The sequence below is a fragment of the Sceloporus occidentalis genome, unplaced genomic scaffold (assembly GCF_023333645.1).
Source record: "Sceloporus occidentalis isolate IW3139 unplaced genomic scaffold, rSceOcc1.0.p SCAF_5, whole genome shotgun sequence".
NCBI lineage: Eukaryota > Metazoa > Chordata > Lepidosauria > Squamata > Phrynosomatidae > Sceloporus > Sceloporus occidentalis.
The window spans coordinates 18,736,815-18,758,724 of record NW_028316985.1 but is presented as its reverse complement, the minus strand read 5'-3'; the positions used below and the strand labels follow the sequence as shown (position 1 = coordinate 18,758,724).

General features: G+C 39.2%; 2 protein-coding genes across 9 annotated transcripts in view; one reads left to right on the top strand and one right to left on the bottom strand.

The window, feature by feature from the left end:
- Positions 1–21,910, bottom strand: part of LOC149311722 (voltage-dependent calcium channel subunit alpha-2/delta-4-like) — a 204,090-nt gene that overhangs the window by 29,493 nt on the left and 152,687 nt on the right. For all 6 annotated transcript variants that reach the window (XR_016281488.1, XR_016281490.1, XR_016281489.1 and 3 more), the window contains 3 exons: positions 10,179–10,240; positions 6,645–6,659; positions 1,270–1,314 (listed from right to left, as the gene is read on the bottom strand). Coding sequence is in view for 3 of the 6 variants with exons in the window: in XM_089527755.1 (XP_089383881.1) it covers positions 1,270–1,314; positions 6,645–6,659; positions 10,179–10,240 (122 nt within the window). In the remaining 3 variants the exon portion in view is untranslated. The remainder of the gene's footprint in view (positions 1–1,269; positions 1,315–6,644; positions 6,660–10,178; positions 10,241–21,910) is intronic.
- The window catches only part of LOC149311723 (leucine-rich repeat and transmembrane domain-containing protein 2-like), a 63,542-nt gene that overhangs the window by 6,405 nt on the left and 35,227 nt on the right, over positions 1–21,910 (top strand). For 2 of the 3 annotated variants that reach the window (XM_089527758.1, XM_089527760.1), the window contains exons 2-3: positions 6,138–6,233; positions 20,614–20,792. The gene's annotated coding sequence lies outside the window, so the exon portion shown is untranslated. Of the gene's footprint in view, positions 1–6,137; positions 6,234–20,158; positions 20,441–20,613; positions 20,793–21,910 lie in introns of those variants that run through there. The other variant, XM_089527759.1, reaches the window with a different exon arrangement.

Sequence of the window (21,910 nt, the reverse complement as noted above, 5' to 3'; positions counted from 1 at the left end):
GAAAGTTAAAAGTCCTTTCAGTTTCTCATTGAAGCCTCAGAGGTTTTTGCTATCTGTCACTGCAAATTGCTAATTGTCTGATGAGCAACTTCAAAGATCTATTTTTCTGGCTTCTTGCCTTGCGTGTATTTTAGCCAAGTAGATCCCTGGTCTGAGGATATCCCAAGGAATTCAGATTTCTTGCAGCCTCATAACTTGGAACCAGTCACAGGGTGCCTTTGCACATTGCATTTAGACAAAGGGCTTGAGAATTCTGGCTTCCGGAGGATGAGGAAGCATGGTTGTGCATGCTGCCATATTGCTGCTGCTCCAAGGCAGAGCCAGTAAAAAACAACCATGGACCTTCTCTCCATGGTTTGTTCACTGCGATGCCTGAACTCAACACTCTTTCTTGTCTCTCCCTTGTGGTTTGCTTTTGTCTTATGAATCTGGTTGGTCCAGGGTGAGAAAAGCTAGTGTTGAGATCATATGTCACAATGAACATTGCACAAACAGAAAACCTATGGTTTGCTTCACCATTTGCAAGAAAACATATTATGCAATGGAGTGTATACTGGTAAGGTGCCCTGTATCCAATTATTCTCTCTTCCCAAATAGCTTAATAAGGCTATTGGGAGAATAAAATAGGGGAAGCCATGTGTTCCCTTGTAATTCCCTGGGAACCAAGGATAATGTTACAGTTGAAAAATAAATAAAAATAAAATTATTACTGATTTATTCTATAAGCTGCTTTAACACCTTACATAGAAGAATATCAAGTTATGAATTTAAATAAATGGATATAGACAGATGGACTCATTCTCATTCACATATAAAGGGTGAGTGGGTGAATGGTGAGGTTTATTATTAACAAGAAAAGAATATATGGAGAAAGGAGTGAAATCTGCTCTTTCCCTTCTTTCAGCTCTCTGTGGTCTTTTACTTGAAGCTATTTTCTCCCAGTCCAACTCATTTCCGCTATCAAAAATAAAATAGAAGAACACTGCTTGAAGAAATAGAGCACAATAGGTTTCACTTTCCTTCCCCGAGCACTCTTTTACATTTAAAGAGTACCTTCTAGTTTATCAGTGAAAAAGGCAAACGTATGGATGTCTGCTCCACACATCTAGTTAGGCCCACAGGCAAAGGAGGCATTGAAACAAGCAATATTTAATAGAATAAAAGTGCCTCTGTATTCTTGTGAAGGTAAGCAAATGAGGAAATATACATTCTGGCCCTTGACCACTGAATTACATAGCTGACTGAAATTTTACAGTCCCAGCAACTTACATCATCCAGGCAGTTCATTGGACAGAGGCCCTCCACACCACTACACTGGAATAGAAGAGAAATTAAATAGCATTATCATTTCAAACTGAATAGCATTAGGCATTTCTACAGCCATTATGAAGTAGATCTATTCAAATATCTCAGGTAGGTGAGTAATATTCTGGATTCAGTGTTGGACAACCTGGAGGAACCCTGCAGAAGCTTTGGAATGTAATTCCATCCTTCTCATGTCAGGTGGGGCTGATGAGAACTGCAGTCCATAAAAACTGAAGCAACCCAGGTTAGGGAAGGATGCCCTGCTGTTTTCCCAGCAAGGAAAATCATATTAAATAAAGCTACAAGACAAATATTCCAGAGGTCTCCTCAATTCAGCTTTCTAGAGAGGTAGTACAGTGGCCTTGGGTATCTGCTGGTTCTAGGACCTGCCTACTCCTTGAGGATACCAAAATCTGTACAAGCTCAAATCCCATTATATGCAACGGTGTAGTAAAATGGTGTCACATAAAAATGACAAAATCAAGTTTTGCTTTTGGACTATTTTGGGGGAGAGGATTATTTTCAAGGTGTGAAAATAAACCTGTGCATACAGAGGGCCAGTTGTATATCATATGGGATATCAGCCCTAGTGGAAATAGTGGCAACTGCTGCAGTGGCCAGATGCATTTTGATGCCTTTTGAAAAATATTTTGTTTTTGATTCTGTATTGTCATATTACCTAGTTAATAGGGATTGTACCCAAATTCTGTGCCTATTTATCTAGATAGCCCTCATGTCCATTTCTTCAGTTAGTTGACTCAGAAGCAGTTCTGGTCCACTTCTCAACCCTTGTTGGTTTCTCTTCTATGACTTCACTAGGACCTGTCCCCATGATTTAACAAAGACCTGTCTCCTGGTCTCAGGTTTTGGCCATGAAACTCTGGAAATGGGATGATCTTGACTTGGCAACCCTACTGTGTGCCACATCTGTAACAACTAAACCCCTGAAGGCCAATTAAGTTTTAAACCAAAATACCAATGTCTACCATGATGCTACTTCCAACAATAGATCAATAAAGATATCTGTTTACCAAGTGGTAATACGTAAACCTTTGGTAAATTCTTCATATCCATTCTCCTAAAAGGTGATGCAGAGAATTTTATTACTCTAGATTTCTGGTCCGATGTGGATAAATTATTCTGTCCTCTTGGAATGACAATAGATGAAACTATCTTAGTAAAGTTGCTTCATGCTCACTGTAGTACATTGATAGTTACTTCAGTGAGCTGCCCTACAGGGACTGAGGGATATTCAGTGCATCAAAGAAATGTTCAGGGAAGGAAAGCATGGCAGAACCAGACCTCCACATCAGTGATTTATTAGCAAAAGTGGAGAGAGCAGTGGTAATGTTGGCTGCTTTTAGTCTTCTGGTAACATTGTGACAAATTATACATGAACAGTGTGCAGTGGCCTTCGGCACTGTCTATTTGCTTCAGCTGGAACTTTACAATAAACCAAAGTTGACATATGCCAGAACAATGAACTGAAGAGGTATGAAGGGTTAAATGGTGAGTAAGAAAATCTTATCAGAGCTTGTGTGTTTCATAATTAACTTTGTGTTACGTTACCATGCTAAAACTAGAGGACTGGCGTTATCTGTGAAAACGCTGAACAAAATGCTGCCCTTTTCTCAGGTCAAAAGGAATAATAATAATAACAATAATAACAATAATAATAATGATAAAACCAACATGGTGATTCTAAAGGAGATCAGTCAGCCCTGTTGTTTTTCAAATATGAAATCTATGCCCAGCTAGCTTTGTGGTTGACTGAAAGGGTTGGAAAAATATAAGAGTAAAAATATCACCACTGGCCCCCTACTGCTGTCAATCAAACCAACAAGTGGGAAGACATACAGATGACTGAGTTAAAGTGACTGTGATACAAAGGACAGGCCTGTTCTTTCTTTTCACTTAGCTATGATATACAGAAACGTGGGTGATTGATTCATGATGGAGCTTATCTCCATCACTCCTTCCTTGATTCATTATAATATACCACTCAAAATTATTATCTGAAAGATAAGACATAAATGAGTTCAAATTCCCCTATATGATTTTCAGTGCTAAAAATCAGGGATGTTGAACGGTCTCCAAAAGTATTTCTGGTGACAGGTTGGGAGAGAGAAGTAAAAACCTCTATGCCATAATTTTTAGCAGGCTATTTGTTCCTCCACCTATGTTGTCATCAATGGCAAAGATAACGTGATAAGCTTCTGTTTCATATAGGCATTCACTTGATTTGTATTGGGCAAACCACACTGTCATTCTTGTTGTATGCTTGCTTTTCCCTCTTCAGTATTGTGTATTAGACCAAGAAGTTCTGGAATCCACACAGCTAATTTTAGATATAGATTCAAATCAGCACTTCTTTTGATTAAGCTGCACTATCCTGTCAATCAGGAATGCAAATATCTGCTGGAGACAAGATCTGATTGTGATAATAAGATTCTCAGGAAACTGTTTTTTGTTTGTGTGCCCATCTGTGCATATTTATAAAAATGCCTTGTGTATTGCAGCTTTGTTCCAATTGGGGTATCTATGACATGGATAAAAGTACCTCAGTATAAAGGCTTTCCCTCTCTGCCTAGCTGTATTAATTTGTGATTAGTTCTGCTTGCACTTCTGCTGGCACAAAGGAGCACAGCAGAAAGAATAAGCAGGAGAAGCAGGCAACTCCCTTGCTTTTTAGAAGTGACATGCCAGGTAGAAAGAAGAACAAGAATATTTTGCACCATAGTCTTCAAAATCTAATCAGTGATTCAAAAGGAGATGGTCATTGTCTTCAAACACTCCTCATTCCCTAAGGATTGGGAAGAAGATTCCTGGACTTGATGCACCTTTTTTCTGATCCAGCAGCACTATCCATTTTCTAATGTTTAGAAGCTCTTGTCCTGATAACCTTGGCCTTATTGGTTCAGTGCGCCTTAGATAATGTTCTTTTGGAATACAGAGTGTAGTTAGAAAGACATTATATATATAAAGAAATGAAGGAAATAGAAAACCCCTTTTTAAAGAATATATTAGAAATTTGGAAAAAAAAATAAAGAAAAACTAATGCCAGCTATTTCACCTTTAACACCAGTTATAATGCTAAAAAATTTTCCAGTAAATTTAAAGGAAGAAGTAGGGAAATTAGTAAAAGGTCAAGAAATATATAGGATAAGAGAATGGATGAAGACTATGAGGGAGAAAGGGAAAATAAAGGAGAAATTGCAAGGATCAAAATTAACTTGGTATAATTGTATTCAATTGGAACAATGGATAAAGAAGTATGAGAAAAATATAGGAGAGATTAGAGAATACACAAAATTTGAACAGTTGATTAGGCAAAGAGAAAGTATAGAGGCAAATGAAACTTTGAAAGGGGCCACAAGTGAAATATATAAATTATTATTAAAATATAATGAGAAAGAAGATTATTTAAAGACAACATGGGAGGTTGATTTAGTACAAAAAATAAATGACCATGAATGGGGGAAAATTTGGAATCAACGCCATTTAAAATTTTATTCTATACGAATAAAAGAGAACTACTACAAAATAATTTGGAAATGGTATTTAACGCCTGTAAGGTTAAGTCATATAAATAAGAATTATTCAAGGTTATGTTGGAGAGGGAGTCAAGAGATAGGCACTTATATGCATATGTGGTGGGCTTGTAGAACCGTAAGGAAATTTTGGCAAATTGTATTTGAGGAGATAAAAGAAATAACAAAAATTGATTTAGAATTTAGTCCAAAGATAGCGTTATTATCTTTATATGATAAAATTAACTGCACCCAAGTTATAAAGGATCTAATTACAAATTTATTAACAGCAGCGAGATTAATGATAGCAAAAAAGTGGAAAGACCAGGGAGATTTACAAATACAAGATTGGTATAGAGAGATTTGGCAAATAGCAATTAATGATAAGTTAACTAGTGAAATTAAGTTTAGAAGAGGAATAATCAAGAGAAATGATTTCGAAGCAGTATGGAAAACATTTGTACAAAATGTTTTAGGAAAAGAAGGCGGTGTTTTACCACCAGAGGAAGAGCTACAATTCTGGAGATAGAGTAATAAGAAGACAGGCTCAGGGGATGGGGAGCACTTGGGGGAAGGGGGGAATTATGAAAAATATATGATGAAAAGAAATATGAATTAAAGTTAGATAAAGTAGTAAAGAATCGAATATAAAGGGATATATTATATGTATGGGGAATATAATGTAAAAGTCTTTTTTATATATTATTGTAAGGTGAATTTAATCAATATTTTATCAATTTATTATAATAACATGTATTAATTTCATTCTACCAATAAAATAATTAAAAAAAAAAGAAAGACATTATATGTTGAATTTTAATGTTTTAAAAGATTGTTTTACAGTTCCATATACTAATTTGTATTGAACAAGTAGTTTAACCCACTCACATATCAATACAGGCTAATGTGACACTAGTATGGCTTTGTCCTTTTCTGATATTTGTCTTAAATGCCTATAAACAGCCACTCACCTAATTACAAGTAGAAAAGAAGTACTCCTTCCAGTAATGTGACAAATGCATTTTTTAACTGATTAAGAATATTCTTCATTTTTGTGAACTTATTTGCATGGCTAGTTAAAAGCCAGACATGATCAGATCAGAATGTGAGCTCAGATGTATCATTCCAAAGACCTCAAGTTATCTGCAGCCTGGGATTGGGATTTATTTCTCCACAGTAGATGCCAAATCTCAGCAGGATTTGGCTACATCACTGGTGCACAATAGCTTACGTTTGGGCCCATGTCTGAATCTTCCAGTTTCCCCCATTACTTAAGTCACTGGTAATTTTTTTTTTAAAAAGGGAGGAAAAAAAAGAGAGAACTACACAGATGGATGGAGACAATTCTTTATGGAACAGACTATGCTATGGGAAAGCAGGACAACCTCCCCAAATCAGGTTGGTACAACTTCTTCCTTGCAGGGCTATGCTCAAAGAATATGCACCCACTTGGTTTTTGGGATCCCATAGTCTACACTTCCCTCCCATTTAACAAAGACCCACACCTGTATACCATAGAGTGGGGTGGGAGACTGGCACAGAGAAGAGTGGGTGAAGAAGCGTCCTTTGTTATGAAGGTTACATAATACCTTCTCCCAATTATACAGCCTTAAATTTGGATCCAACACACTTTCTCTGGCTCATAAGTTTCCATGTCCTCAGCTACTTGTTCTGCTTTTTCTGCAGTATTTACTTATGCACAGAACTGTATTCAACTCAACGCCTGACATACACGACTATCAAAGCATCATAAAGCATGCAGGGTACAGGTTCTAGGAAATCTCTTGACCATAAGAGCTCCTTACTTACATCAGTGTCATTGGGCTGTGAAGCATCAGCACAGGCAGCACAAGCAGTTCATAGAAAGGAAACGGGGGGGGGGGGGGGGGGACAAAATGTCCATTAGTCACTCCTTATTGAATCACTATTGAGTGCCAGTGAGCTCAGGGGAAGCTTGTTACATATGAAGCATGGATGTTACAAACAAGGGCTGAAATGTGAGCAAATATTCAGCATTCTTAAGTAAATGATATATAGCATATGAGATTGAGAGTTTATCCCGTGAATACCCGGAAAAATCACATACTTACACAAAATGATTTCACATGATGTTGCACAAAACCCACCATTAAAGTGGTCACAAAGAAGTATTAAAGCACATCTTCTTACTTTCAGGATTTCAGTGACAATGCATTTCCGATATCACTTTATTTGCACAACTGCATGTGATAATCATTCGTGCAATTACTCACCATTTTCACTTTATTTGCAGGATGCTTTAAATGTACTTTAATTTCACTTTAATGCTGAAATTAGCCCCAGCATGATAAACTCCTATGTGTATGCACTCAGATTTGATAGCTCTTAATGCTAAATATCTAAGTTGTAGCTCTCAAGACTGCTATGCAGCTATCATATTCTCCCATTAGATGAACTATTCATTTATGACCATCTCCATCCTGCTTAACATCCTCCCTTTCCTATAGGAACTCACTTTCCTATAGGAACAGTGATAGGACTGATGCTGAGTGACACAATGCCCTTCGTCCCTGCATGCCCATACCTGGATATTCCACCTGCTTATTGGAAACTGTATATAGTTAGTCTCAAGGTAGAATGAAGAAAAGGAGATTCTGCAGATGAAACCACAGTAATGTTTTTTTTAATTGTTATTTTTCCAATGTCTGGAAGTATAAGAGACTTCTCTTAGGAGATTCTACGAGAGGCTTACCCATGAGTAAATCGCCATGAAATTGTCATAAATCGTAAAAGAAGTGTGACTGGGATTCTTCTGTAATTACCAAATGGCGGCTCCATGATGATTTACTGACAGGAGAAGCAGGTCCTGATGCCTCCATGACAATTTACTCAAGGGAGAAGTGCATGGGGGTGTGAACCCCGATTACACCTCTTTCACGATTTATGATCCTTTCATGGTAAGCCTCTTGTGTGAAAGAATCCTTAGAAAAAAGTGCAAACTCAATGGTACAGTACAAGCTTTAAATGCAAAAAGTCCAAAGTTTTCTTCCATCCTCAAAGTATCCTGGTGAAATTGCCTGGTATTCTCTGAAAGAGAGATTACTGACTAAAATCCTGGAGACAATACTGAGCTAGTTCAATTAATGGCCTGACTTTGTATAAGGCAGCTGCTTGTATTCTCTGACAACAAAGCTATTGCTATATCATAGTGTTACCAGGTTTTCAAACAGCAACAAGATACTGCCAAAATTCTTGAAGTGCAGGGTTGACATTAAGGAAATAGCTATTAACCAGTTTGAATTCTACCTAAATACCAAATGAAAGTATTGATTTCAGTTCACTTAGACATGCAGTTCTCTGTAAAATTATTATACTGCTACATTCATGTACAGTACTAATTTGGTGTCAATTTGATATTATGCAATTGGATTTGAATCAAAATGTACTGGATTATCTTCCATAATTAAGATGAATTGGAAATACTGTTTGCTTATGAAGCCTGGATAACCCTTATACCTGGCTGCTAAAATATCTTATTCAATAAAAATAATATTTAATTAGTCAAGTTAAATTAAGTTAAATTAATTAAAATTGTTCTAGAGTACTCTACAGTACTTTATTTCACCACTGTTTACATGTCTGATAGTCAAAATCCAACATAAAATATCTTATCACTAGAGTTAATGGACCATGACATCAAAAAAAAAAGGTCTTATCTATTATCTATCTATCCTTGTCAATTTTTCGTATATGGCATTAAAACAGCAATCCTATACAGTACCAGTTTATCAGGGAATAAGTTTCAGGGATGCCCTTAATAATTTAAAAAATAGTGTCTTGGGAAATGAACAACTTCAGTGTCCCCCCTCTCCAACTCATCATGAACAGCACACCCGAAAAACTCAGCTTGGCACTTCTTTCAGCTTCGTACCCAAGATGTATTCCACCCAGCCCTAATAGCAGCACTGGTTAGTCCAGAAACTCAATGAAACTTACTTTAGTCATGTATAGGTTTGCTCCATAACTGTGTGAATCTATGTAATTGAGTTGACCATTGAAATCAAAAGTGGTGGCAGTGTGTTTGTGTGTGCATACATAGATCCTGCTGTCATGATCAGCATCAGGACCATGGTACATAGGGAAAGATTTCAGTCCTTTCCAGCCATGCCAGGGTCTTCTTCCACCCAGGTGATGCTACTATTCCTCTTGGTGTGTATGCGTGTGGGGTGGGGGTGAAACTGTCACTGATTCCAACTGTAGCTTTCTCCCAGGACAAACGGGAGCTTTAAGTAATAGGATTTTCACCTGGATACTTTGAGGACAGAAGAAGTTAAATCTCCCATCTCTGTGTGCCACTATGTGTGATTGGCCCACCCAGGGCAATTTTGAAAGCTATCAAAGGACACTTTAAATGCATTAAGAAATATAACACTGCATCTGATTGCTCTCCCTCCCCTCCTGACAGCATTGTTGAGCTGGCATGAGATATGGTTTATTTTATTTGTATGTGGTTTTTTTTAATGTATTCATGTTTTTAATGTATATGTTGTGAGCTGTATATGTTGTTAAACCGCTTTGATCAATGGAAAAGTGGTATATAAATAATTTATTATTATTATTATCTAAACTGGCTTTCAATCTAAAGTTTTGTGTCAGGCTATGATATTCAAGGCTTGTTTGCAATGCAAAATACAGTGCCAGAATCCTGACAGCTATATCTGCATAGTAAAGCACTTTTTCTCACTCTTGAATTTAAATGCTCTTCAGTCTCTTAATGTAAATAAAGAAAAGGCAAGTGCTAGAGGCAGAAAGTTGCAAATGAAGCTACCAAAAATGCTCCAATATGTAGTACAATAACATTGGATTGTCTCAGTAAGAACCTTTTGAATTAAGCTTAATGAAAATGATACAGGGGAGAATAAGTAGCTATCTAAATTAAGCAAAGGAAGAGTAATGTAGCATAGTGCAATCAGGCTGCTAAAAGGGAACAGGTATGCACTCTATAAAACTGAGGAGGATTTTGGATCCCTGAACTGAGAGAGACATAATTCCATAATTAAATGTGTCAGCTGTAGTGGGTTTAATGCCACACCAGGCTTGTAACTGTTAACATGATATTCTGAGAACAAACTGGCAGCTGATGCAGCATTAAAGTTGTCAAAGGATTAGCAAAATGTGTAATTTAAAAACTAATCTATTGCACAAATCTGTTTAATACGCATTTCAGAAAGATTCTTGTGGGAATGTGATAAAGAAAATACCATCTGTCCCAAACTGTCAACATAACATTTCCTGAGACTAACCAAGGGAAAGTGACCCCTCTGTTTTAATACAATGTCTCAGCATAAATATTAGCCTTTTTACCTGCTGTGCAGCCATCCACAACTTTCGTTGGAGTAGTTCCAGCTTAATTTGCACGCCCACAGCTTGGAGGAAACAAAACAAGGAGGGAAGGATTACACAAAAAATAATAATAAATGTGTGATAGCAACAGGAAATAAATCTTTTCATGGAGCAACCAGAAAATTCACTGTTTCCAAGTGTAAATGCCAGGTAAATGCTGAATCAATGTACAAAGTGAGAGTCTGGGGTTTAACAAGGTAATGGAAATGCAAGGGTCAGCTGTGCTGAAATAATGACACCTGCCTCCCACTAAACACTAGAGTGAGACAGCAGGCTGCTAAGATGCTTTTGTCTTTGGTTGGTGAAAAAGATAATAAAAGCCATTAGAAATAAGCCTGATTCAAAACTGAAATGGGGTAATTGTATGATGTGTGAAAAAGTATTTCCTTTTGTCTGTCTTGAACTTCCCACCATTGAGCCTCATTGGACAACCTCAGACTTCAATATTCTGAAGTATACTTTCTATCCATTAGCTTGACCCCCACACACAATGGTGTCACTAGGGCTGGTGTTACTCAGTGTGGTAACTCATGGTGTCACTGCTCACCATTGACCTCCTCTAATACCATACTATAAAGAATCCTTAGTACGGTGGGCCCTTGGTATCTGCTGTGATTTGGTTCCAAGACCCTTCATGGATACCAAAATCCAAGGTTTGCTTTTTTGGGGGATATATATATATATATATATATATATATATATATATATATACAAAATATTTTAAAGCTGTGGATGGTTGAATCCATGGACAAAGACTCTGTGGATATGGGAAACCAACTGGTTTTGTACTCATTTTATTTGTAAATTGTAATTCCCATGTCTCACTGAATGTAATGGCAATAGCTATGACATAAGCAACTAGCAAAATTAAAATTATACCTTTAAAACATGTGCAGCCCAAATGTATTTACATTTCCACAGTTTCATGCAGTTAAAGTGAAAATCTGGTAAGATTTGATTTTTTTAAAAGAAAAGTTAAAAAGAGTAAAATTTAAAAGAAAACTTCAGGCCTCTCCTTTCTTCACCCACCCAACCCAAACTTTATCTTCTGATGAGCCTCAGGGTTGTATAGGGATGTAAGCAAACATCATAGCCTATTTCTGCCCAACGGCAGACATCTGGGGAGTCTTGCTGTCATCCGTATTTAGGGTGTCACTTGGTGGGGCCTACATTCCCCCCACCACACCACCTAGTGATGTCATTGTCCCACATAATTTTATACACCTCTTTGTATCTCATCTTACCAGGCATTTTTGAATCTAAAAAGCCCCCTTCCCTCACTGGGGAACAGCTCTAGCCCCTTGAGCATTTGGTACCCCTTTTTGTACCTCTTACAGCTATACAAAACCTTTTTACATAGACAAGGAAGGCTGGTATACTTGCAGGTTTACAATATCTCTATGTCTCTGATTACAACCAAAAGTTAGGAACCTAGATTAAAGTGGAAAATTGATATTTTAAAGCAAAAACATTATGTTCGCTGCTGTGCACCCACATTTTGGCAACCAATATCAACAGCAGCACTGTGGAGCTTCTCTGCAGTGGATAAAGGGTGGGGAAGCAGTGGCCATAGATGCCCATGGAAGCTGCCATCCCCAAATATGAAACAGATTTTTAAGTCTCACTTTGTTATTGTTTTTTGTTGGGTTTTTGTTTTGTTTTGTTGTCAATTCAACTTTGAGTTATGGTGACCCTATGAATGAGAGACTTCCAGTTCACCCTATCAACAACCTTGCTCAGTTCTTGCAGACTCAGGCTTCCATGTTTGAGTCTATCCATTTGTAATGTGGTGTTTTTTTCCTACAGCCTTCTATCTTACCAAGCATTATTATCTTTGGTAATGAGTCATGTCTTCTCAGGATGTGTCCTGAGCATGACAGTCTCAGTTTAGTCAGTTTGAATCTAGGGAGAGGTCAGTCTTGATTTGCTCTAAGATTCATTTATTTGTCTTTTTAGCAGTCCACACAGTATCCATAGAACCCTTCTTCAGCTTACTACATTTCAAATGACTTGGATTTTTCCCTAACAGCTTTTTTCAGTGTCCAGCTCTCATAATCAGACATAGAAACTGGAAATACAATGGCATGGACTATCTTAACTTTAGTATTCAATGATATATCTTTACACTTCAGGATCTTGTCTAGTTCCTTCATTAGTTCATAGTTCCTTCAGTTTTTCTTCCAGGTCTTAGAGGTGAAGAAGTCCAGCAGTTTGGACTCTGGCTGCTCCAACCATGATCAACCAGGAACCGTGGCAACCAGACGGCCTGCTCTGAAATGGGCTACTGCTGCGGTCCCAAATGGGTCCCTTTTCAAGTGGCTTTGGGCCACCTTAGGCAGCCTCAGAGCAGCTTCCGGCTGAATTGGAGGCATGCGTTGTCTGCATGCCATACTCTCTAAAGCAGCTGGAAGCTACACATTTTGGCCCATCTGTTTCAAACCTTTGTCTTCTACTTTCTTGACTGTAGTCTCCATTTTGATTAATGACAGAGCCAAAGTATGGAAAACAATGAACTATTTCCATGTCTTCATCATCTCCTTTAAAGTTATGTAAATCATCTGTGCTCACTATTTTTGTTTTCTTAATGTTCAACTATAAACCTGTCCTTGCACTTTCTTCCTTAACATTCTTCAGTAATAATTCCAAGTCTTAGTTGTTTTCTGCTAGTAGTATGGTGTCATCTTAAATTGTTTCATATGTTCAATTGTTGATGTTCCTTCCTCCAGTTTTCATACTTCTTTCCTACTAGCCTAATTATGCTTTACATATGATATGTTTTGCATACAAGCTAAACAAATAGGGTGATAAAACCCCTTTGCCAATTGGAAACCATTCCATTTCTCTGTATACTCGACCCTCTACATTTGCGGCTTTGACTTTTGCAGATTTGATTATTCAGTGATTTTATTAGTACGTTTTCTCTAGGAATATCTGGGTCCTCCAGCACAACTCTATGGTCAACTTTAACTAAAAGTTGCACTGAAGGACCTAGAGATTCCTAGACAGAACACTCCAATAAGCATTAGTAGCTCCTCCAGTGCAATTCTATGGTCAGTGTCTGGCAAATGTTGGCTACAGCGTTGCACTGGATGACCAAGAGATTCCCAGATAGGTGTTCTTTCAGGTAAAAAAAAAAATAGTATTTTTGATATTTGCAGTTTTTCCACACTCACGGGAGTCCTGTGCCCCTAACCCCAGTGAATGTGGAGGGACAAGTATATTCTGTTGTTGTTGTTGTTGTTGTTGTTGTTGTTGTTATTATTATTATTATTAACCTTTATTTATAAAGCGCTGTAAATTTACACAGCGCTGTACATACAATCTTTATAATTAGACAGTTCCCTGCCCTCAGGCTTACAATCTAAAAAGACATGATACAAAGGGAGAAGGGAGTGGTGGCAGGGAAGGAGATGAGGGCCAGTAGTTCTACTCTACCTCCGAGGTCTGGACCAAGGCAGATGGACTGGAGGGAGGGCTTGGCTTCTTAATGGATGGGTAAACTTCTTCCAGGGAGGCCTGATGGAGTTAGCCTGCCTCTCTAGTAGGATAATACATATAAATACATAGCAATACAGGAAATGATTCAAAAAACAGACAACAAAAGAATATCAAATAGAAAGTGACAATTATGCAATGCCTGGGAACACTTCTCTGAACAGGATGGTCTTCAACTCCATTTTGAAGCTGGTTAAAGAAGTGATGGCTCTTGCTCGCGGGGGAAGAAGGTTCCAGGAGTGAGGGGCAGCGAGTGAAAAGGGGCGAATCCGAGATGGGGCAGAGGAAATCCTGGGCTGGGACAGCAGACCTTGACTACCAGAACGGAGGGCCCAAGTGGGAAGGTGAGGAGAAAAAAGGTCTGATAAGTAAGGAGGGGCCAGCCCATGGAGGGCTTTAAACGTCGACATCAGGAGCTTATACTGAATGCGGAAGGGAGCCAGTGAAGAGATGCCAACACAGGAGAGATGTGGTCAGAGCAGTGGGCGGAAGTGATAAAGCGTGCAGCTGAATTCTGGACAGAAATTAAAGGGCGGAGGTGAGAAAGAGGAAGCCCAGCCAGGAGGACGTTACAGTAATCAAGTTGTGAGACCACTAGGGCATGAACCAGGATCTTGGCAGTAGAGGTGGAAAGATATGGTCGGATTTTGGCAATAGTGGACAAAAAGAATCTACAAGCCTTGTAGATTCTGTCCTAACAGTAGCCTCTTGTCCTGAGTACAGGCATCATGACAATAATATGTTGTAGGACACCCATTTCTTTAAGAGAGATCCATCATTTCTCATGATCTACACTATCAAAGGCCTGTTACAGACAGCCAAAATAAAGCTGCTTCGAGTCACTTTGATGGTATGGTATTTCAATGATGCATGAGTCCTAAGAGTCTGGAAGCTTCACCAAAGCTGCACTCCAGTCCTTAGGACTGGAGCGTGGCTTTGGTGCGGCCTTTGGACTCTTAGGACGCATGTATCATTGAAATACCATACCTCCAAAGTGACTCGAAGCAGCTTTATTTTGGCTGTCTGTAACAGGCCAATGGCTTTGCCATAATCTGCTATAAGTTGATTTTCTTCTGAAATTCTTTGGTGTGCTCCAGTATCCAGCATATGTCTGCAATATGATCCCTAGAGCCTCTCCCTTTTTCAAACTCAGCGTGAATCTCTTTATAGATACCAATAAACATTTATTGCTTTGTTACATCACTAGACAGCAAAGCCGGCAAAGTGGCCATTGACCAATAGACCAATGCACAATGGGACCAATGCACATCGGATACTCTTGCCAGTATTCCCATACACATCTTTGCAATTCACTAATAAGGCTTCTTAGTGCCTCTTACACTTAGCTAAGTATATGTAAAATTATGTTAAGAAAAAGATGGCATACGATTTCAGAGATTTATCGAGATTTAAAGTGCAATTGTGCTTGCAATATTCAATTATAGTTGGTCTCACAGAACCCAGAAAGAGGTAAAGAAGCCATAGAGAAATCTTCATTTTGTGTTCTGTTGCCATTGAGCCTGGCAGCTGGGATCAGGGGCATAGACCACTATTCCTACTCTTACTGCTATGGTGTCAGTGTCCTTCATGTCATGTTTCTACTGCTAGTACATTTTACAGCATTCTTATTATAAAATGAATCTGAGTGCTGTGAAATGGGGAAAGGATTATTTCTTACAGCTGCCTACTCCCTGAACTCCAAAACATGCACAATGAGACAAGACACAAGATTAATCTGGATCTACGTTCTATGGATGTAATGGAAGCTGAACAGATAGGACTGAATTTTGCCAACGCATTCTTCACTAAATATTAATTGGGTTGCTCAGGGGATGCACTAAGAATCTTAACAGATAATAAAAGGAAGATCTTAGTTTGAGTGTTAAGCAGTATTCAGCAATGACAGAAGACTAACCTGACCCTCTGTGATGGAGCATCTAAACAAGTGGGACTACAGAAGGTTAATTAAGAGTATCTCTGTCAAATTGGGGCAGTTGGAGAGTATAGATGCAAAGTGAATCCCCTGTTATCCACTGAAACTATTTCAAGTAAGAACTATTTCCTTCATCACAGCCACTGAGTATTATTCAGGGGCAGGAAATCTGCATAAGAGTCTTGAACGGTTGATGCTAGGATCAGTAACCATGAAAACATAAGGGGCTATCAAATATTTCAAGTTCTGACCAGAAGAGGACTAAACTTTGACAAACAGACAGAGAAAATGACAGACACAGTAAGCAGTTTCTGTAAATACTACAGTGACACAAGTAATGCCCTCTACATTTAGTAATCAGAAGTTGAAGACATCAGTATGTTAAAAATGAAGATGGCTACATAGTTAATATTGACATAGATTATCACACACAGATGGGATATGGATTGCCCCCTCGTCCTTGTCCCGTCCATGACAGCGATCACGCAAAAGCCTTTCATAACATAGGACTGATCCTATCATTATCTTGTAATTGATGCGACATTGCATTAATGATGGGATGATGTCCGGATAAGCACGAGGTCATCTAATGGGACAGGGACAGGACGATGACATCCTGCCCCTGTGGAATAATCTCCATAGTATAGAAAAATTAGATAAATAAGAAGAGAACACAGGTTGAGATCGGTGTGATGCAATAGTGGGAGAAGGAAGGGACAGTCTAAGGGATTGCATTATATAATATTATCATGCAGATGCCTTTAATAATAATAGAATAAAAATAGTTTAATACTTTTTTAGATTGAAGTTGGTTTATGAGAAAGATATGAATGTTGTTTAAAAGTCCTGTTGAATTGTAGTAGAAATTCTCTAATATTTTTTAGAAACAGTGAAAATATAATAATTCCAATCGTGATTAGGAGTGCTGTGATTAACATGTTTTGAGAAGTGTCTTGGCCTATATTCATCTCACGCCCACAGCCACAAAGGAACTTTGTTCTTCTTCTTCTGCAGCTCTCTGGAGAAACAGCTTTTGGGGTACACAGGAGGCTACAGGGAATGATTCCATTTGATCTTAGCCTAGCTGTGACATATTTAATAAGAGCTTCCAGTATGTTTCTCCAAATAAAGGACACATTTATTTGGAGAAAGGGAAACAGAGGGAGGAAAACAACAACAATAGAGGAAGGCAGCAGTCCATCAAAACTACTCTACGTTATTCTTTGATTTTTAAAATAATAATCCTACTAATGATTTGTTTCAAAAGTCCACATTCACTCAGACCTAAATAAGTTTGCTCAACTATCTGGAGAACTCCACTTGACTTGGCATCTAGACCTTAATCAACATAATTGCAGAGCACTTACTTCACTCAAAACATCTCCATCCTGCTCTGAATATTGAATTTTCCCTGTTAATGAAATTCCCGTCTAGGGTTGAGATAAGAAGCATGCTGCACCCCAGATGTTTCCTGCCTGGAACCCCCAGCATCTGTCATCACTGGTTATGCTGGTTAGGACTGCTGGGATGTCTAGTCTAACAATATCTGGAAGGTCACAGGATTCTGAATTCTGTTCTAGGACATCTTTCTTCACTCATAATATCCTATTAGGAGCCAGTGTGGAGAAGTGGCTTGAGTGTTAGACCACAGCTGAAACTACAGGAGGGCTGTTTCTCAGCTCCACCACGTAGTATCCTACCCCCCATTTGACCACTTTACTGTCATATACAGATGTTTCAATCCAAACTGAAATCAGTTTGGAAAGCCACATGGGACCCCTATCACATAGCATTGGTACAAGGGGGTGTTTCTATTGTATGCACATGTCTTCCATATGTCTGGTCACACAACTGCAGTAGCTGCAGGGTTTTCTTTGGTTTGTTTCTGCCATGCATGTGCATATTCGCATAATCAAATAGCTTTTCTCTGTTTTCTCTTCTCCTGACCACCTGCACTCCCATTGGATTGGGTGCACACCTGGGTGATTACATTAGGCCTCACATGTTGTCTCAACTCACTCTAATTTGCTGCCTCATTTTCTAAATAAGATTCCCAGGAAAGTAGGTGTAGGATTGACAGAATATGGTGCAATTTTATGCAGAATTGTCTACTTGATATGTCTACTCAGACATATATCCTACTGAATTAAATTGTGCTTACTCCCAGGAAAGTCTTTCATAGTGCTTGCCCCATGAAATGCCCATCCTCAAAAGGACATATAAAAGCAAGCAAATATTAAAAGATCCAAGATTCAGAGTGCAATGGTTGTGGTGGTGGGGAGAAAAAAAATATGGTGCTGCTCCTTCCAGCGCTTCATAGGCAAGCAGGAGCCTGGGAGAACATCTAGTGAGTCTGTGTTGCTCATCCACCAACTGTTCACCATTCACCAACCTGCCACTGTCCCCATACCTCCAGCAATCCGTGAATATGTGAAGCTGGTAGAGAAGGAGGAGAAGAAATGCCAGTCTGTAAATGTGTACATGCAAACACCAATCAAAAAGAAAAGAAAAGGTACCGCTGCCTTTTCCAGATGCTGGTGCAAACAAAGATCTACTGTATCCTTCAGTGGCAGGAATGATTACCTGACCTAGATGACCACCACCCTCCAACCTGACCCTCTCTTCCCTCACCCGCTCCACCACTGATTCCACCAGGGTTAGGAAAAGATTGACAATACTAAAGGAGATTTTTTGCAGCAATGTCATCATTCTCAGAGGAGGCGGGGGAAAGACTTGGAGACCAGCGGCAGAGGTAGCTACAAACCCTCAAATAATTAAATCCACAGAAGTAAAACCCACAAAAGTAGAGGATCATCTGTACCAAGAAACATTCTCATTTAGGCTAGGTTTTTAAAAAGTACTAACTGTAGTTTAACAGGGCATTTTAAAAACTGTGTGTTTTGATTGGTTTAAGAACTGTTATCTATTTCAAGCCTTGGGAAGAGACAAGTCAGAAACAGATCTATAAGGGTCTCCTGCCACAAGCAAATAAAGTATTCCCTCCACATGTTGTTTTTCTAACTGATTTATTTTTTTATTTAAGGAACTTATACCCTGCCATTCTCTCAAAATGGAATTCAAGATGGCAAATAATAAGCTTTAAAAAGCTCAGCAAACTCAAAACTATATTGTAACAGTATGGTCCATGCTGTGAATTCATTACATTCCTGTCCTCATTCTGCTGTCATGGTAGCTGGCCTGCCCATATTTTTTTAAAAAGCATTATTTCAGAAAAGAACACCTCAGAGCAGCAGAATGACACCTCTTGTCTCTTTCATCCTTTCTGTAAGTGAAATGTATCTGCCCATCAGCTCTCCTCCCCAAGCACTTGCCCTATTGTTGTTGAATGTGTAAGAGCCATTTAGCTTAAAAAGTAACTTCAGGACAGCCTAAAAATAATAAAAGGGAACTTAAGCAAATACAATCTGCCCAAAAAAGAGAGGGGGGAAGTTGAAGAGAAGGCTGTTAAAGCAGATAAGATGAAGCGTAATTCTTGCAGGATTTGGCTTTGGGGACTGGAAATTAAGGGCAGGGGAGACAGAGAAAAAAAGAAGTTGTGGCTTAATCAGGGAGGAAAATACATAGGAATCAGAAAATCACAAGCCACGCATCAAGAGGCAGCTGGCCAGGTTCCTAGACTGAGAGCCTGTCTCCAGATTATGTAGACTAAAGTGGCAAAATGATTGCAGGTACATTTGTCAGTGAAGAATGTACAGGTGCAGCAATCAGCCACAACAATGTAAACAAACAAAAGGTGCCTCAATTCATTCAGGAGTTACTCTGGATTCACAGTGGTGTGAATATAGAATTTAGACAATAACTATATTGGCAATGTGTTTTTATTTATTAATCCACTAATGCACAGCCATTTTGGGCTGTCCACCTGTCCTTAGCCTCCTTCATCCCTCAACTGCCTTGCACAGATCTCTCCTGCCCCAGGTGTTTCCTCTGATAGAAGTTTATCACACAAAGGAGATTGGGAGTTTATCCCGTGAATATCCCGGAAAAATCGCATAATTAAGTGAAACCATTTCACATGACATTGCACAAAACCCGTCATTAAAATGGTCATAAAGAAGCATTAACACACATCTTTTTACTTTCGGGATTTCAGCGACAATGCATTTCTGATATCACTTTATTTGTGTAATTGCGTGTGATAATCCTTGGTGCACTTACTCGCCATTTTCACTTTATTTGCGGGATGCTTTAAATTGGCTTTGATCTTTCTTTAATGCTGAAATTAGTCCCAGTGTGATAAACTCCATAGTTCGGTTTTATCCTTCAAAGCAACCCAGGGGATGCTTCACCTTATGAAGTCAACGCAGTGATCTTTTGTTCCAGAGTCCAATGTTTCAGTCTCCCTTTTGGCACACAATCAGTTTAACCCTTCTCTTCCAGGTTGCCAATGAGGCCAGAACATGTCTTCCATTCTTCCCATTGTCTCTACTTTGTGCTTTCCCTACCAGCTCACTGAAGAACTAACAGACACACCAAGCTAATTCCCTCTCTCTTTACTTTGGAGTTTTTTGTGCAGAATTGCTCCCCCTTCATCACAAGGGGGAAAGGAAGGAGGGAAAGAAGGAAGATGCTTAAATCCTTCCTGATAATCTGGTCTGACTTGCTCTGTTTCAAAAAGGAGCGAAAGGACTTTAAACAGCACAGATGCACCTGCTGTTTCTCTAAGACCAGACGCAGGTAATTCTGGACTTTCAAGCTTCTGCCAGACTTTGGGATTGTAGATGGTCTGAGAATGGGTTCTGCCTGCTTGTCAGAATCAGGTCCTTCATGGAGGGTAAGCCAATGTGCTTGAATCTGTCTGTGTGTGTGTGTGTGTGTGTGTGTGAACTGCTGTCATCACAGATGTATCCCCAGCTGTCACTCCACCCTTCTCAGTCTCTTACTCCCCCTCCCAATGTAGTGATTTCTCTATTGTTCAGTGAACTGCCATCTCTTTCACACACACAGGCATCTCTCTTCTTCTCCTTTGCTCCAGTTTGAATGGTTCCGGAGCCTTAGCATCATGCAGGGTGAAGGGGGTTGATGCCAAGCCCATCTGTGTGCCAACCACCTGCACTGGAATGACTGGATACCAATGAGGGGATTTGGCACCTCAAAAGAGACTCCATCCCAGCCAAGGAAAAATAGTAAGTAGTGGGTCTTGTCTCTATGCTATCAACTGACTTCTGGAAAAAATACTTCGACACATGTGTTTGCCCGCTTCCATTCCATCCTGATGATACCTGCTGTCATAAGAAGGATTTGGCCAGATGCTGAGCAAATGATCTGTGTTTATCGGGGAGGGGGGGGGGAGAGAAGGTGCTTCTAAGGAAGAATTCAGCTGTTGGAGGCCACTGGACATTATTTGAGTGACAGAGTGGCAGATGATCATTTCAGTGCAGGCACGCATGGTTAATCCAAGTTGGATAAAAACAGCTAGAAAAACATTGCCTGCCAGCCACTGAGAAGGTACTGCACTTTCTCTGTGGCAAAGGGATGTCAAGTCTGAAAATGTAGACTCAGTCATCTCAGTAGTTTGTTTTGGGCTGATATGTACATGGTAAGATCCTTCTCTTCTCTTTCTCTCTGTGTTTGTATAGGTGTATATGCCTTCAGGTCACCTGTTTACTTACGGTGACCCCATGAATTCTTCATGGGAGTTTCTTAGGTGAGGAATACTCACAGATGGCTTTGCCAGTTTCCTCCTCTGAAATATAGTCTACAGCACCTGGTATTCATTGATGGCGTCCCATCCAAGTATTAACCAGGGCTGCTCCTGCTTAGCTTCCAGGATCAGCTAGGATCTGGTGCCTTTAAGGTATTTATTACCTATCCCTTTCTCCAACTCCATCATCAGCAATTTAATAAAATAACTTAACCATGAAATGGAGGGGAAGAGTAACATTTCAGGTAATGATGGTTTTATGGGAACATTTTTTCAACTGAGTTGCTTCTTAAATAGAGAAAGAGTAGCTGGGTAAAATTAACATATGATTAAGGAAGGTAATGGAAGAAAAAGGAGAGCATGTGTGGACAAAGGGCTTTGCCATAGAAAGTTCAGATCCCTTTTAATTGGAATTTAATGTGATAAGACACTTTCTCTTAGGCTTGATTTTTGATGCCCTTATTCTCCACAGAAGAAGTATGCTACAAAACATGAACCCAGAGATGCTGTGCCACAAGAGAAGCCAAAAATAGTTGTCTAAAGAGAAATCACTCTTCCTGTGCCAACCCCTGCTGCTATCCCAGAGGCGGGTCTCTGAGA